The sequence below is a fragment of the Nerophis lumbriciformis genome, linkage group LG03 (assembly GCF_033978685.3).
Source record: "Nerophis lumbriciformis linkage group LG03, RoL_Nlum_v2.1, whole genome shotgun sequence".
NCBI lineage: Eukaryota > Metazoa > Chordata > Actinopteri > Syngnathiformes > Syngnathidae > Nerophis > Nerophis lumbriciformis.
This window is the reverse complement of record NC_084550.2, coordinates 55,179,269-55,197,433: the sequence shown is the minus strand read 5'-3', so window position 1 is coordinate 55,197,433 and position 18,165 is coordinate 55,179,269. Positions and strand designations below refer to the sequence as shown.

General features: G+C 46.0%; 1 protein-coding gene across 2 annotated transcripts in view; it reads right to left on the bottom strand.

The window, feature by feature from the left end:
• The window catches only part of znfx1 (zinc finger, NFX1-type containing 1), a 48,666-nt gene extending 31,161 nt beyond the window's left edge, over positions 1-17,505 (bottom strand). For both annotated transcript variants that reach the window (XM_061939699.2, XM_061939706.2), the window contains exons 1-6: positions 17,431-17,505; positions 10,301-10,387; positions 9,467-10,224; positions 953-1,181; positions 533-882; positions 256-435 (exon numbers count right to left, since the gene is read on the bottom strand). In XM_061939699.2, coding sequence (XP_061795683.1) covers positions 256-435; positions 533-882; positions 953-1,181; positions 9,467-10,224; positions 10,301-10,331 — 1,548 coding nt within the window. In that variant the 5' untranslated portion in view covers positions 10,332-10,387; positions 17,431-17,505. The remainder of the gene's footprint in view (positions 1-255; positions 436-532; positions 883-952; positions 1,182-9,466; positions 10,225-10,300; positions 10,388-17,430) is intronic.
• Between the last annotated feature and the right edge of the window lie 660 nt (positions 17,506-18,165).

Below are 18,165 nucleotides of genomic sequence, written 5' to 3'. Positions count from 1 at the left end.
TACAACCAAATAGCCACGATAAACGAGGGACGACTGTACATAATACAACATCTTGGCAGAGAATATATGCAACTCTGGACAAAAAAATATGTTGTGACATAGCAGAATCTTCTGGAAGCAATGCCACAGTAAAAGTGTGCCCTAATCCAAACTACATGCAGTTCAAATTAAATATCGGTGTGTGACCTTTGTTTGGACAGGCAATGTATTTCACAAACTAGTAACATCAGCAATAGAACAAATGTGCTCTTATACCTCTATTCCTGCCAGCTTTAATCTGCTATCGTCAGTGAACGCAATCAGGATCTTTCCTTTCTCAACTTGCTTGGGGTCCCGGTCAACCACTGTGGCATACAGGAAGCTCTCAAAATTATCACTGGACAGGCAGACCAGAGAACCGTACAGCAATCTCTTGGAGTTCTCCCAGCGCACAAACTGATGAGAAAACAACAAAGATTAAACACACTTTGACATTTTCAACAACCGTGCATCTATCTCAGTAATCTCACTGGATGATTTGGGTGGAGCTAACCTTAAGTGGCTGTACATCAAACTGGATGTCGTAGGCAAGATTGGTCCGTATGCAACGGGGCAGCCCGATTTTGACGTCAAAATACACAAGGACATCGTCGAAGCGCTTTTTCTTTAGCTCTGTATCATCCAGTTCCATCCGGTTCTGACGCAACAGTTGAATTCCTTCACGAAGATCCCGCAACAAGTCCTCTCTCATGAGCCTGAAGTGCGTGTCCAGGTAGATGAGAGTGTTGGTGTACCGCTTTGAGATGATGTTGGATCTAAGAGAGGGCCTACTGTCCTCCTCCAACTCTTCAGGAGTTGGGAAAATGGGAATGTTCCTAAAAATCGGCTGCTCCTCCTCTTCGCCTGGGAAAAGGGGAATTTCAGCCGCAAACTCCGACAAAAAACTGAGATGAATAAATAAAATGCCTGTTACCTGGAACATCACTGTGTAGGAGACTGTAGGTGTCCCTGCCCGGGTGGAGAGTTCCTTCACAAGACCGGTCCTGGACGTGCTTCACCAGGTCCTCAAGCTTTTCTACGCTTTCTGCCACCTGAGCCGGGATATTAACTCCTGCTTTTTTCAATCTGTTCATGGAGGCTTGGAGCAGTGTCAGAAGCAAACCCACTGCTTCCACAGAGCTAGCGGGGAAGATGGTGAGGACCTAAAGATCAAGAATAGAAGAGGCAGCTAGTGAGCTTTGAAAACTAGTGATGATGTTAGGGTCTGGTGTTTTGTCTGGAGGTTCTTTTATTAGAGAGAAGCAGCTAGAACTAGAACTAAGATGTGCAGTAGGGAAGTACGCAAAGAGCAAACAGGCGTAGGAAGCATGAAATACGAGAATTATCATAGGCATAATTACAGTGTAAGAAGCATCCTGATTGCCAACCAATGACAGGTGTGAGAGCCAGCCTTCAGACTAGAGAAGTGTGGGAAAATGGAGGCAAACAGGAAGTGGAACGAAAAATATCAACGCTAGACAGGAAATAATACAAAATACAGGGAACCTATATTACCTGTCTTGTGAGGTCATGACAGATGATATCAAAATATCAGTGCCAAAGTTGCAGATACTGGTGACTATTGTCATATTCCAATTTTAAAAGTTTGACACATTTGCGAGAGATGGTGAATTATTGTGAATGATGTAGCGGCTAGCTACGGGGTGTTAGCCAATGGCTTTGGCTGGGGGGCGGGACTTCCGGGGAAGTTAGGGAAGTGACGTTGTTGACAGGAAATGTTAGTTCGAGTTTTGCCGGGAAAGAGGGGAGACGCACATTGGAGCTGTTGTGTGGTTACATTGCATCTTATTACAATAAATACGAGACAACCGAATAAGTCTATGAGCCTACGTTCCTGGGAACATTACACTGGTGTCAGAAGTAAAACCGGCGTTTTTCGAAAGAGACTTTGTCGCGGTAAGGACACGCTGCGTACCGCGCATTAGCCAGTTAGCTGCAGTCTGTGAGTTAGCTAGGACCGCAAGCGTTTAGCATGTTTAGCTACGGTGAGCATAAGTTTAAAGTGGAGCGGGATGACGCTGTTTTGGAGCGGGTGACACGAGCGGGTGACACGAGCGGCTCGTCGTCCCGTGGAGATGTAAAGATGTCGCCGCTGCCGCCGCCGCACACAGCTTCCCCGCACGGCGCGCCCCCCCCCCACCGTCTGCTGCCTCAGTGAAGACGCCAAAATTTGCCGGTGGATCAGATTGGGAGGCGTTCCACGCTCAATTTGAACTTTTGGCGGACGCTAGAAGGTGGGAAGCAAGGGACAAAGCGTTACAATTGGCTTTGTGTCTGGAGGGAGAGGCTCTTTCGTGCCTCCTGCTGCTGGATTCTGAACAACAGCGGTGCTACGCAGCCCTGGTGGGGGCGCTCAAGAGGAGGTTTGGGAGATGGTCTCAGCCAGCGCTTTTAAAAACTGAACTGAGAGGGAGGTGCAGGAAGCCTGGCGAGCCTCTCCGGGGGCTCGCTAATGACATTGAGGGCCAGGTGCGCCGTGCATATGGTCACCTGCCTGCTGATGCACGGAATGAGCTCGCAACTGACCTGTTTGTTGGAGCCATTACTCCTCCTGACCTGCGCGTGCAGGTGCAGCTTCAGCACCCGAGGTCCCTGCAGGAGGCACTGGAAGCTGCTGTTGAGAGGGAGATGCTGGGGAGTGCAGCTGCAGGCGGGGAACTGGAAATGAAACCCCATCCAGTGAGGGCGGCATCGTCACACACGTCTAGTGACGGGGCTCCGGATTGGGCGACAGAAATTACCGAACTACTGAGGTCGGTGACTCTGCAAAGTCAACGTGGCCCGCGCCCCATGCAGGTCTGCTGAGGATGTGGCCAACCTGGACACTTTCGCAGGGAGTGCCCTGCCACTCGTCGTGAGCCGGGAAACGGCGCCGGGCCCGCATAGTCAGGGGTATGCGGGCCCCTACGTCCACCGCGGACCCTGACTCGCCAGCCCAGGCTCGTCAAGCAGGGGAGGGAGCCCAACAGCACAGCCAGGGGGGAGGGGCTCCATCCCCCCCAGAAGCAGACGACGACTCGCCTTCTGCTCCTTCTTCTCGCTTTCGGGCACCCGGAGGAGCCCAGCGACACAGCCAGGGGGGAGGGGCTCCATCCCCCCCAGAAGTAGATGACAGCAGTGTGCCACCTATGGCGGTGGGCTGGACACGGGGGGGCCCAAAGGTGGGGGCTCCTGCCATGTCGCTGTATCTGTCCAGGGGGTGCCTACCGTGGGCCTGGTAGACACGGGGTCATCGGTAACGCTGGTAAGACCGGACGTTCTGCCCAGCAGTACACCACTTGAGCCCACAGCAGTACAGCTACGCACAGTCACGGGCCAGCTAGCTCCTATGGTGGGGAAGGGGTTCCTGTGGTTGTGCGTGGGGGGGAAACGAGTTCGCCATCTAGTTTGGGTGGCAGACGTGCAAGACTGCTGCATCTTAGGGCTGGACTTCCTCCAAGTCACTGGGTGCCTGCTAGACATGGGGAGGGGTACACTTAACTTCCCGGGGGGCCCTACAGTTGCCATGGGTACCCTAGTTTCCGGGACCCTGCCCGTTTCACCGCATGCCTCTACAGTCTTGTTGCCTCACACCACACCTAGTTACTACCCCTGCCCTCTCCCTGTCTCCCTTCAGCCAATGAGGGGGGAGACAGAGCTGTGTATTACCCTGGGATGCCAGCCCTGGGCATCCCTACCCACGGCCCCCCACCCGCAGCCATCACCCCCGGTCATGGGGGGAGGGGTGTGGAGGGAGGAGTATGGGGACTTGGAGAAACAGCAACAGGAGCAGCTGAAACAGCTGCTGATGGAATTCCAGGGCAGCTTTGCAATGAATGAGAGTGAAGTGGGAAGAACCCACTTGGCAGAGCATGTCATAGACACTGGCTTGGCGCGGCCCATCAAGTGCCACGCGCGCCGCATTCCCCTCGCTCGACAGCAGGTATGTGACAAGGCCGTAGATGACCTGCTGCGGGCCGACTTTATTGAGCCGTCTGAGAGCCCCTGGGCCGCACCTGTGGTCATGGTCGCGAAAAAGAAGGCTGGTGATTGGCGATTCTGTGTGGATTACAGACGGCTGAACGAAGTGACCACAAAGGACTCTTACCCCCTCCCCCGTATTGATGAGTCCCTGGACCTAGTTTCCGGCTCTTCGTGGTTCACCACTCTGGACCTTAAAAGCGGATATTATCAAGTACCCCTTTCTCCTGAATCTCGCCCTAAATCCGCCTTCTGTACCGGCCGGGGCTTGTGGCAATTCAAAGTCCTTAGTTTTGGACTCTGCAATGCCCCCGCCACTTTTGCCCGGCTTATGGACAAAGTGCTGGCTGGTATACCCCGCCAAGAGTGCTTGGTATACCTGGACGACATCCTGGTACATGGGCGTTCTTTTGAAGCAGCCCTCGGGTCCCTGAGTCGAGTCCTGGAGAGGATTCGAGCAGCGGGCCTTAAACTGCACCCTGACAAATGCAGTTTCATGCGGCGAGAGGTAACCTTCTTGGGACATGAGCTGGGTGCCGATGGCATCGGCGCCATGGGCGAGAAGGTGCGGGCTGTGAGAGACTGGCCTGTCCCTCGGGACCAAGGACAGCTGAAGAGCTTCATCGGGCTTGCCTCTTACTATCGGAGGCACGTGCGGGGTTTTGCTACAATCGCCGCGCCCCTATATCGATTGCTGGAAAAAAGCTAAGACTTTGTGTGGTCCGAAGGGTGCCAGGAGGCATTCTGGGGGCTGAAACGGGCCCTGTGTGAGGCCCCGGTACTTGCCCCACCTGACCTCACCCTGCCCTTCTTACTGGACACTGATGCCAGCGGAGTGGTGGTTGGGGGGGTACTTGCACAGCCGTGGCAGGAAGGGGAGAGGGTGGTGGCCTACTTCAGCCAGAAACTCACAAAGTTGGAACGGAATTACTGTGTCACCCGCCGAGAACTCCTGGCAGTGGTGCTCTCTATCAGACACTTTAAATATTACCTGTGTGGCCTCCCCTTTGTGATTAGGACTGACCACTCTGCCCTCCAGTGGCTAATGACTTTCCGGGAGCCGGAGGGGCAGGTCGCCAGGTGGTTGGAAGAGCTACAAGGATACCACTTTGAAATAGAACATCGGCCAGGTACTCGCCACTCTAACGCGGACGCGCTCTCTCGCCGGCCGTGTGCAGCAGACGGATGTCGTTACTGCGAGCGCAGGGAAGCTCGGGAACAAGAGCGGCGGGCAGAGAGCGCCGAGTGTGCGGCCGTCAGTCAGGCTGATAACGTTGACTGCAGGGAACTACAGACTGTAACGAATGCTGATTGGAGGCACGCGCAGGAGGAGGACACAGACCTTCAGCCTGTCTTGCAGTGGGTGGAGGCTCGGCAGCGCCCACCTTGGGAGGCGGTGGTACCGTTCTCCAAGGCTACCAAGGGCCTGTGGGCCATGTTTGACTCACTGCGGGTGTCCCAAGGTGTGCTGCAGCGGGCATTTAAGGCCGCGGCCACGGGGGAAGAACAATGGCAGGTGGTGGTGCCAAAGGGACTGCAAGGGGCGGTACTTAAGGCAGTGCATGGGGAAGGTGGGTCTGGACATTTCGGGGTCGCCAAAACACTTAAGCGGCTGCGACAGGGGTTCTATTGGGGTCGGCAGAAGAGAGATGTAGAAGACTTCTGCCGCCGCTGTGACCCCTGCGTTGCCCGCAAAGGCCCCACTGGGCGCTCACAGGCACCGCTCCAACAGTTCCCAGTGGGGTGCCCCATGGACAGGGTGGAGATTGACATTACAGGGCCGTACCCACGGTCTGACAAGGGGAACCGCTACGTCCTTTCCGCCATAGACTATTTCACCAAGTGGCCTGAGGCATACGCCATTCCCAACCAGGAGGCAGAGACCATTGCCGATGCCCTGGTGGAGGGCATGATAGGTCGGTTTGGCGTCATGGCGTCTTTGCACAGTGACCGAGGCACAAACTTTGAGTCCCGGGTGTTCGCGGCCTTGTGCGAGCGCCTGGGCATTCACAAAACCCGCACTACCCCATTGCACCCTCAGAGTGATGGGTTAGTGGAGCGGTTCCACCGCAACCTGGGAGACCAGCTCGCCATTGTCACCTCCCGCCACCAGCGTGACTGGGACCAACACCTACCACTGGTGCTGATGGCGTGTCGCTCTGCTGTCCAGGAATCCACGGGGTGCACACCGGCACTTCTCATGCTAGGGAGAGAGATGCGCACACCAGCAGAGCTGGCCTTTGGCCGCCCACCGGAAGCCCCGGCCTTCGCTGCAGGGCCAGAGTACGCCAGGAAACTACAAGACCGGCTGGACTCAGCCCACAGTTTCGCTCGGGAGCAGCTGCAGGAAGCTGGTGTAAAACAAAAACGCTACTATGACGTGACGACCCGAGGGAGGGACTTCGCACCAGGCGAGTTGGTCTGGGTCTACAACCCGATTCGGAAGAAGGGCCACAGTCCCAAGCTGGACAGCAAATAGACAGGACCCTGTAAGATACTCCAGAAGCTGGGAGAGGTTGTGTATCGTGTCCAGACCCCCGACCGGGGAAGGAAGGTGGCCCTCCACAGAGACAGACTCGCCCCCTACCGGGGGGGTCCCCCTTCCCCTGCCTCGGATACACAGGTGACCTCTCCCTTGCCCGCCCAGCCCTTTACCAATACCCCGCTTACGCCCCAGGGGGAACCAATTTCCCCACTCCCCTCATCCCCCGCCCCCTCCAGCTCCCGCCCGAGGACTGGCACACCCGACCCAGCTGTTCCACTGCTGGGGGATGGAAGAGAGCGGCCGAGGTGGAAGAAGAGGCCTCTGGACCGCTTGCAAGACTTTGTGGTGTCCTTAGACTGAAGGACAATAAGGGAAGGGGGTGGGGGGGTTTGTGCACCTGCTTTTGTGTGATGTAAGGGTTATGTTTGTTTACACTGTTGTGTTTGCACTAATGGGTTGCTCTGATTTACATGCTGCTATGGTGTTGCCAAATGTTGCCTTACGGGTCAGTCCTCGAGGGCGAGGACTTTTTGTAAGGGGGGGGTGATGTAGCGGCTAGCTACAGGGTGTTAGCCAATGGCTTTGGCTGGGGGGAGGGACTCTTAAGCGCTTACATAGTGAAAGCCATTATCTGCTACATTTAAACCAGTGTGGGTGGCACTGGGAGCAGAAGTGTCTTGCCCAGGGACACAACGGCAGTGACAAGGATGGCGGAAGTGGAAATCGAACCTGGAACCTTCAAGTTGCTGGCACGGCCGCTCTACTAACCGAGCCACTCTGCCATTACTTTTCATTGGCAAGAGTTCATTGATTTCACCTTGTTGCTCAAATAGACTGTGCATTAATAAACGGGTCATTAAAATGGTAAATTAACAAAAAGCATAAATAAACTAAGTCTAGAAAAAAAAAAAAAATACACTGACCTGCATAATGGCTGTTCTCATGCATTAGATCATTACTGCCATAGCCAAAAGTTTACCGTACATACACTTGTAAAGAACATCATCTCATGATTGTCTTGAGTTTCCAATACTTTCTAGAACTCTTATTTTTTGTGATAGAGTGATTGGAGCACATACTTGTTTGTCACAAAAAACATTCATGAAGTTTGGTTCTTTTATGAATTTATTATGGGTCTACTGAAAATGTGACCTAATCTTCTGGGTCAAAAGTATACATACAGCAATGTTAATATTTGATCACATGTCACTTGGCAAGTTTCACTGCAATAAGGCGCCTTTGGTAGCCATCCACAAGCTTCTGGATAGCTTCTGGTTGAATTTTTGACCACTCCTCTTGACAAAATTGGTGCAATTCAGCTAAATGTGTTGGTTTTCTGACATGGACTTCTTTCTTCAGCGTTGAAGGCCATTCTAAGACCTTAATTCTAGCCTGATTTAGCCATTCCTTTACCACTTTTGACGTGTGTTTGGGGTCATTGTCCTGTTGGAACACCCAACTGCGCCCAAGACCCAACCTCCGGGCTGATGGTTTTAGGTTGTCCTGAAGAACTTGGAGGTAATCCTCCTTTTTCATTGTCCCATTTACTCTCTGTAAAGCACCAGTTCCATTAGCAGCAAAACAGGCCCACAGCATAATACTACCACCACCATGCTTGACGGTAGGTGTGAAGTAGGAATGGTGTTCCTGGGATTGAAAGCCTCACCCTTTCTTCTCTAAACATATTGCTGAGTATTGTGGCCAAACAGCTCAATTTTTGTTTCATCGGACCACAGAACTTTCCTCCAGAAGGTCTTATCTTTGTCCATGTGATGTCAGATGAAACACAAATTGAGCCGTTTGGCCACAATACCCAGCAATATGTTTGGAGGAGAAAAAGTGAGGCCTTTAATCTCAGGAACACCAAGCCTACCGTCAAGCATGGTGGTGGTAGTATTATGCTCTGGGCCTGTTTTGCTGCCAATGCAACTGGTGCTTTACAGAGAGTAAATGAGACAATGAAAAAGGAGGATTACCTCCAAATTCTTCAGGACAACCTAAAATCATCAGCCCGGAGGTTGGGTCTTGGGCGCAATTGGGTGTTCCAACAGGACAATGACCCCCAAACACACGTCAAAAGTGGTAAAGGAATAGTTAAATCAGGCTAGAATTAAGGTTTTAGAATGGCCTTCCCAAAGTCCTGACTTAAATGTGTGGACAATGCTGAAGAAAGAAGTCCATGTCAGAAAACCTACAAATTTGCGAATTTAGCTGAACTGCACCAATTTTGTCAAGAGGAGTGGTCAAAAATTCAACCAGAAGCTTGTGGATGGCTACCAAAAGCGCCTTATTGCAGTGAAACTTGCCAAGGGACATGTAGCCAAATATTAACATTGCTGTATGTATGTAAATTGTAGAACGTATTGGAAACTGAAGACAGCCATGACATTATGTTATTTACAAGTGTATGTAAACTTTTGACCACAACTGTATATTCTCAGAGTATTTAATCCATAGCAACTGGAATGTTCAGATTGTCTCAGATGTTTTGCCTGTCATCCAAGTAGGCTTCATCAGTTCATGCTCATAGACTTAGATTGGTCAGATCTAGTAGTCTAGATGCTGGTGCCAAAGCCCCAACAACTTATACAAGAGTAGGCAAAAGTTGTTTTTCAAACCACATTGAGCGATACCATCCTTCCCTGAGCACAGCGTCATTTTGTTCCAGTATAAATGGTTGGGGATTTGGCACCAGCATTTAGATTACTAGATCTGAACAATCTAAGTATATGAGCATGGACTCATGAAGCCTGCTTGGATAAAAAGCAAAACGACTTCTAAGACAAACTGAACAATACAGTTGCGATCGATTAAATGCCCTGAGAAAACTGACCTGCCGTTTGAAAGTACCGCAATCGTCTATAAATCATTGACTAATTTTCTGATGACTCTACAACTTAGATGATAACTGTATTACATGTCTGCTGGACTTCCAAAACATTGTGACAGCCCATAAGGCTCAATTACTGGTGATGTCTTTACCTGCGTGAGAATCACCACAATGTTTTCCAGCTCCTGTTTCCTGCGGACCGGATTGGACTCTGACCACATGCCGGCCAGGTAGTGCGGCAGGGTGGTGCGAAAGAAGCCTGAATCTTTTAAGAGACGGGCCAGGTGCTGCACGGTGCTTCTGTTGTTTTTAGCCGTGAATGCTTTACTGAGCAGCAAACAGAGGAGCTCCACCCGGTTCTTCTCCATGTTGGTTTCCTTCAGTAAATCGGGCATGGCGGGGTGCAAGGAGAGGGTGATGGCCACCGCCGACGGTTCCTGTTTAGAAATATCCTGCAGGGTTTTGAAGCCCAGTTGAGGAGCCTGACGTTCTCCGTTTCTACCTTGCCTTTCACCTCCACCACCTCTTCTGTCACCTGACGTATGTCCTCTCCTTCTCGCCTCTTTCCCTCTGAGTCCTCCCAAATTCCACCCACGTTCCCCTCCAACCGCTCCTTCCATTAACGGATACCCTCTTGCTCCACCACCACGTCCTCTTCCAACTGCCAGCTCTCTTCCTTGACAGCTTTGTGATTGTCTTCTGTCCTCTGCTCCTCTCCAACCCCCTCTGCCTCTGAGACCTCCACAATTCCACCCACATTCCCCTCCAACCTCTCCTTCCATTAACGGTTCCCCTCTTGCTCCACCACCACGTCCTCTTCCAACTGCCAGCTCTCTTCCTTGACAGCTTTGTGATCGTCTTCTGTTCTCTGCTCCTCTCCAACCTCCTCTGCCTCTGAGACCTCCAAAATCTGAACATTTGCAGGAAAACGACAAATGAGGAAACCTTAAAAACTTACACAAAAAACACTTTTTCTTATGCCTCACTTGAGTTAAAGCCACGTGCTCCTCTCTCCATTTCCAGATCTCTCACGGTTCTTGTTCAGTTTTAGAAGAACGATGATTCCCGGGTCACTAAAAATTAGATTGAAAAAAAAATCAATATTTGAGCATGAATCTGGATTGAATGCATATTTGCAGGTCTCTCTACCGTGCTACAGTTTAAATGGTAAAATAGAACCAGGGCCGGCCCCTGGCATTCACACTCTATGCGGTTGTGTCGGGCCACATTATGATTATGGCGACAGCTCACTTCAGTAGCTCATCGTCAACGTTGTTGTTGTGCTCTGCAGGAGTTTGTGAGCAAAATAATAATACGTTATTTCTTAATATCTTATTATGAACATAGGCTTACACTACTTTTGTTGGGGGAAACGTGTTCCCCTCTTTTAGCAAAATAAGAACGCCTTTGAAAGTTGTTTTCATTCTACAAACCCCGTTTCCATATGAGTTGGGAAATTGTGTTAGATATAAATATAAACGGAATACAATGATTTGCAAATAATTTTCAACCCATATTCAGTTGAATATGCTACAAAGACAACATATTTGATGTTCAAACTGATAAACCTTTTTTTTTTGCAAATAATCATTAACTTTAGAATTTGATGCCAGCAACAGGTGACAAAGAAGTTGGGAAAGGTGGCAATAAATACTGATAAAGTTGAGGAATGCTCATCAAACACTCAAACACCACAGGTGAACAGGCAAATTGGGAACAGGTGGATGCCATGATTGGGTATAAAAGTAGATTCCATAAAATGCTCAGTCATTCACAAACAAGGATGGGGCGAGGGTCACCACTTTTTCAACAAATGCGTGAGCAAATTGTTGAACAGTTTAAGAAAAACCTTTCTCAACCAGCTATTGCAAGGAATTTAGGGATTTCACCATCTACGATCCGTAATATCATCAAAGGGTTCAGAGAATCTGGAGAAATCACTGCACGTAAGCAGCTAAGCCTGTGACCTTTGATCCCTCAGGCTGTACTGCATCAACAAGCGACATCAGTGTGTAAAGGATATCACCACATGGGCTCAGAAACACTTCAGAAACCCACTGTCAGTAACTACAGTTGGTCGCTACATCTGTAAGTGCAAGTTAAAACTCTCCTATGCAAGGCGAAAACCGTTTATCAACAACACCCAGAAACGCCGTCGGTTTCGCTGGGCCTGAGTTCATCTAAGATGGACTGATACAAAGTGGAAAAGTGTTCTGTGGTCTGACGAGTCCACATTTCAAATTGTTTTTGGGAACTGTGGACGTTGTGTCCTCCGGACCAAAGAGGAAAAGAACCATCCGGATTGTTGTAGGCGCAAAGTTGAAAAGCCAGCATCTGTGATGGTATGGGGGTGTATTAGTGCCCAAGACATGGGTAACTTACACATCTGTGAAGGCGCCATTAATGCTGAAAGGTACATACAGGTTTTGGAGCAACATATGTTGCCATCCAAACAACGTTACCGTGGACGCCACAGCTTATTTCAGCAAGACAATGCCAAGCCACGTGTTACATCAACGTGGCTTCATAGTAAAAGAGTGCGGGTACTAGACTGGCCTGCCTGTAGTCCAGACATGTGTGGCGCATTATGAAGCCTAAAATACCGCAATGGAGACCCCCGGACTGTTGAACAACTTAAGCTGTACATCAAGCAAGAATGGGAAAGAATTCCACCTGAGAAGCTTAAAAAATGTGTCTCCTCAGTTCCCAAACGTTTACTGAGTGTTGTTAAAAGGAAAGGCCATGTAACACAGTGGTGAACATGCCCTTTCCCAACTACTTTGGCACGTGTTGCAGCCATGAAATTCTAAGTTAATTATTATTTGCAAAAAAAAATTAAGTTTATGAGTTTGAACATCAAATATCTTGTCTTTGTAATGCATTCAATTGAATATGGGTTGAAAACGATTTGCAAATCATTGTATTCCGTTTATATTTATGGAAACAGAGTTTGTACTACAAGGAGATCAACAATAAATACATCATGTGATATTTATGAACGCTCACACACATATAATGTATCATTATCAATGATGTCATAGGTTTCACTGTGAATTCATGTGAAAAAGTGCAATATATTTATCTGTACAGTAATCTATTTATTTATATATATTTATTTATTTTATATATATATTATTTATATATATTTATTTATTTATATATGCACCTTATTGCTTTTTTTATCCTGCACTACCATGAGCTTATGTAACGAAATTTCGTTCTTATCTGTGCTGTAAAGTTCAAATTTGAATGACAATAAAAAGGAAGTCTAAGTCTAAGTCTAAGTCTAAGTCTGATAGCTCATTCGCTCTCTCCAGGCCTGGTATCTCTGTTGTTTGTACTTATTCTTATTTTCCATTCATCCATCCAATTTCTACCGCTTGTCCAATTGTTAAAGTACAGTTTTAGTCACCCCTCTTCATTTTAGAATAAAATAATCTGGGAAGACTCTGGGAGAATCAAAATATCATCAAGAGCAATACAGTAAACCTTCATTAATCACTGTTAATTTGTCCCGGCCTGGCCATGGTAAACACATTTCCGTAAAGTACAAAATATTTATTAAATGGAATATTTTCATACAGCTGCAGTATATATATATAGGGACGGCGTGGCGCAGTGGGAAAGTGACCGTGCGCAACCCGAGGGTACCTGGTTCAATCCCCACCTAGTACCAACCTCGTCATGTCTGTTGTGTCCTGAGCAAGACACTTCACCCTTGCTCCTGATGGGTGCTGGTTAGCGCCTTGCATGGCAGCTCCCTCCATCAGTGTGTGAATGTGTGTGTGAATGGGTAAATGTGGAAGTAGTGTCAAAGCGCTTTGAGTACCTTGAAGGTAGAAAAGCGCTATACAAGTACAACCCATTTATCATTTATCATTTTTATATATATATATATATATATATATATATATATATAAAAAACTATTTACGACTTTCTAAACATGGATTCCAACATTAAGAAAGCCCTCTAGACATGAAGTTAACACCCACATAGCAGAGGTGGGACCAAGTCATTGTTTTGCAAGTCACAAGTAAGTCTCAAGTCTTTGCCCTCAAGTCCGAGTCAAGTCCCGAGTCAAGACAGGCAAGCCCCGAGTCAAGTCCAAAGTCAAGACTGGAAAGTCTCAAGTCAAGTCCTAAGTCCTGCATTTTGAGTTTCGAGTACTTTCAAGTCCTTTTAACCACAGACTAATATATTAACACAGATTGTGTATGCTTTTCAAACGCTGTATTTATTTATTAAAACAAGTGCATTTTAAATTGCAGGAAAGAAAGTTGTGCTGACATTGCACTTTATGATAGCACTATTAACCAGTCATTTTAAACAGTAACTCATTCCTTTACAGAACAAACACATTGAAAAATAAAGTGCAAATGTACTTATTTGTACAAAAGTGTTAACATTGAAAAAACATGACATATACGTGAACATAACAAAAAAGTTGTACTTTTTATATGGCAGGGCCCTATGCTGCATTGCATTTGCAAAAGACCAAATTAGCCAAGAGTCTGTCAGTCATTTGTGCACGATGGGGGCGTAGTATGATGCCACCATGGCTGAAAACTCGCTCCACTGGAGCACTGGAGGCAGGCACTGCCAAGACTCTCATGGCCACTCGGAACAGTGAAGGAAGAGTCTTCATGTTCAATGCCCACAACAAAAGGGGGGAGAGAGTTGTTTTGGGTTGGTGCACTACTAGTAAGTGTATCTTGTGTTTTTTATGTTGATTTAATTAAAAAAAGAAAAGAAAAAATATATATTTCTTGTGCGGCCCGATACCAATCGATCCACGGACCGGGCCGCGGCCCGGTGGTTGGGGACCACTGAGGTAAACAACCAACAGTATGTCAGAAAGCTAGCTAAAACGGTACACATATTCATAATATAGTATACATTTTAACTGACCTTTATTTTACTATTTTTGTCTTTTTTTAGGTGGCTAAAATATGCGGTGCTGCTGACCGCCGTCTAACGTTACGTGTGATATATTGACTAACGTAACCCTGCTTAAAAAAAATCACTGAACAAAAAGTATGAATAAGGTAGTGAACTGCAACAGATTCCCGTGTTTGCAATAACGTTATAACGTTAGCAGTGAGTTTACAGCCTCACTGATTTAACTACACAGCAAATAAAAGTCACGTTACCGGTACTTAGCCAATAAACGTTATCTTACATTCAAAACTTACCATTCTTTGTGCAACTTCAAATGCCGGACGAAGTTGGAAGTTGTTGCCTCTCCATCAGTAATTTTCGAACCGCATGTGTTGCATACTGCAAACCATTTTGTGTTGACCACCTCGTAATTTTTATACCCAAACAAAATTATTTTAGGTATCATTTTTTGTTCACTGGCGTGTGGTTTGGACATGTCTTCTTTGTTGGTTGTCCTGCAATTTGATTGGATGAATGCTGTGTGATGAAAACAAAGTAGATCTAATTTGATTGGCTGTTGTACTGAGACCACACCAGCTGACACACGCAACGCTGATAGACAAGTACACAATGAAAAATACAGAGCGCTCCCGAATAACTTTTTCATCTTTGGGTTTTGGGGAAAGTAGCAAGTCATGTCAAGTCATGTCAATTCAAAAGGCTCAAGTCCAAGTGAAGTCACAAGTCATTGATGTTAAAGTCTAAGTCGAGTTGCAAGTCTTTTTACATTTTGTCAAGTCGAGTCTAAAGTCATCAAATTCATGACTCGAGTCTGACTCGAGTCCAAGTCATGTGACTCGAGTCCACACTTCTGCCACATAGTCACCTTTTTGATCCGCAAACTTTAAAGCTTAGAGACTGTACAGTATTACCACAGGATGCAGTCAATCCTATAGTCCGTGGTGTATGACACGAGTAATATTAAAGACCGACATGGCAGCACAAAAAGCCAAGGTAGAACCTCTGAAGTGCCTCAGAAGTCAAAGTTATGTATCGGTGGTGCAAATATGGCCCACAAGCCACCTCTATGTGAACCCTGAGTTAACATGACACTCCTTCACTGTCATAGATTATGCAGAATTTCGGTGTTAGTGTAGTTAACAGTAGTTTATACATATATATATGTATATGTAAATATATATATATATATGTATATATATATATATATATATATATATATATATATATATATATATATATATATATATATATATATATATATATATATGTGTGTATATGTATATGTATATATATTTATATATATATATATATATATATGTGTGTGTGTGTATATATATATATATATATATATATATATATATATATATATATATATATATATATATATATATATATATATATATATATATATATATATATATATATATATATATATATGTACTTATATATATGATCAGTGTCAGAGCTTGGTCCGCATTGCCGGCAGTAAGTCGGACACGTTTCCAGTGAGGGTTGGACTCCGCCAAGGCTGCCCTTTGTCGCCGATTCTGTTCATAACTTTTATGGACAGAATTTCTAGGCGCAGTCAAGGCGTTGAGGGGATCTGGTTTGGTGGCTGCAGGATTAGGTCTCTGCTTTTTGCAGATGATGTGGTCCTGATGGCTTCATCTGGCCAGGATCTTCAGCTCTCACTGGATCGATTCGCAGCCGAGTGTGAAGCGACTGGGATGAGAATCAGCACCTCCAAGTCCGAGTCCATGGTTCTCGCCCAGAAAAGGGTGGAGTGCCATCTCCGGGTTGGGGAGGAGATCTTGCCCCAAGTGGAGGAGTTCAAGTACCTCGGAGTCTTGTTTACGAGTGAGGGAAGAGTGGATCGTGAGATCGATAGGCGGATCGGTGCGGCGTCTTCAGTAATGCGGACGCTGTATCGATCCGTTGTGGTGAAGAAGGAGCTGAGCCGGAAGGCAAAGCTCTCAATTTACCGGTCGATCTACGTTCCCATCCTCACCTTTGGTCATGAGCTTTGGGTTATGACCGAAAGGACAAGATCACGGGTACAAGCGGCCGAAATGAGTTTCCTCCCCCGGGTGGCGGGGCTCTCCCTTAGAGATAGGGTGAGAAGCTCTGCCATCCGGGGGGAGCTCAAAGTAAAGCCGCTGCTCCTCCACATCGAGAGGAGCCAGATGAGGTGGTTCGGGCATCTGGTCAGGATGCCACCCGAACGGGACGTCTGACCGGTAGGAGGCCGCGGGGAAGACCCAGGACACGTTGGGAAGACTATGTCTCCCGGCTGGCCTGGGAACGCCTCGGGGTCCCACAGGAAAAGCTGGACCAAGTGGCTGGGGAGAGGGAAGTCTGGGCTTCCCTGCTTAGGCTGCTGCCCCCGCGACCCGACCTCGGATAAGCAGAAGAAGATGGATGGATGGATGGATATATACACACATATATATATATATATATATATATATATATATATATATATATATATATATATATATATATATATATATATATATATATATATATATATATATACACACATATATATATATATATATATATATATATATATATATATATATATATATATATATATATATATATATATATATATATATATATATACATATATAGTTTTTACAATATAAGTATGACAGGTAAGTGACCAATTGCTTTGTTTTGTTAGGAATATTTATATTAATTTATTAAGGACATTTCACGAACGTATGAATTGTATTTTTATTTAAGATTTGTATTCTAGTATTAGGCCATTCCACTCGTTCCGCAACAAAGAGGTGGTTCCCTCTGCTGGCTGATCAAGAGTACTACATAAGGATGGTCAGCTTCACTTCATCCGAAACGAAACCTGAAAGTGACTCAGCAAGACGGAAGCTCTTTTTTTAAACGCAGAAACTACTTCAAATGCACTTCTCCAATACAACATCAGAGACATCCGGGGTTTTTTTGTTCTCTATTTGACAGTAAAGCATTCACTTAAAATTGCTTACAATCTGCAACGTATAATATAATACAAAATAGTGTATCATCTCAATATAATGGTGGTTAAAGCACCAACAAAGAGTGTATTTTTATAAAATAATACAAAAAAAATGTTAAAATGGTTAAAGTTCATTTTCTAACGAGTCTAATGGCCACGGTGACAAGGTAGGCAACACAAGGAATAACATAATAATATTAATAATAATAAAGACTTACATGAGGTCCCATTCACCTGCATGAATCTCTGCTGTTCTTCTGAGTCAGGCTCGCTCTTGTGCGCTTTTATTGCGGAGTTAGGTTTCGGTTTCCTCCTGGTTTTCGTTTTCCCCACATCAGAACACACACACACACACACACATTATTGTTTGATTGATTGATTGAAACTTTTATTAGTAGATTGCACAGTACAGTACATATTCCGTACAATTGACCACTAAATGGTAACACCCGAATAAGTTTTTTTCAACTTGTTTAAGTCGGGGTCCACATATTTGTATTTGATACCTTCTTGCGACCTCCGAATAATGCCTACCTCTTCAGGACCAGCCTTTCTAGATATGTAAAGATTTGTATTTACAACACTAATAATATATACATACTATGCCAATATAAAAAAGCGTGTTGTGAAAAATTAGTTGGAATTTCACAAGAAAAAGGTCACAATTTCATAAGAAAAACTTACAATGTTGGCAGTATCGTAATAAAAGTCGTAATTTTACTCAACGCAAGTCAACATTTTACAAGAAAAACTGAACATTTGTGCAACATTATGATAAAAGTTGGAATTTTACTCAATAACAGTCCCCATTTTATAAGAAAACTTAAAAATGTGGACAATATTATAATAATCGGAATTTCACTTGGCAAAATGATGACAAAAGTCATAATACTCAAAAAATACCAATATTTACAAGAACAACAAAAAAATTGGCAATATTGTGATAAAAGTCA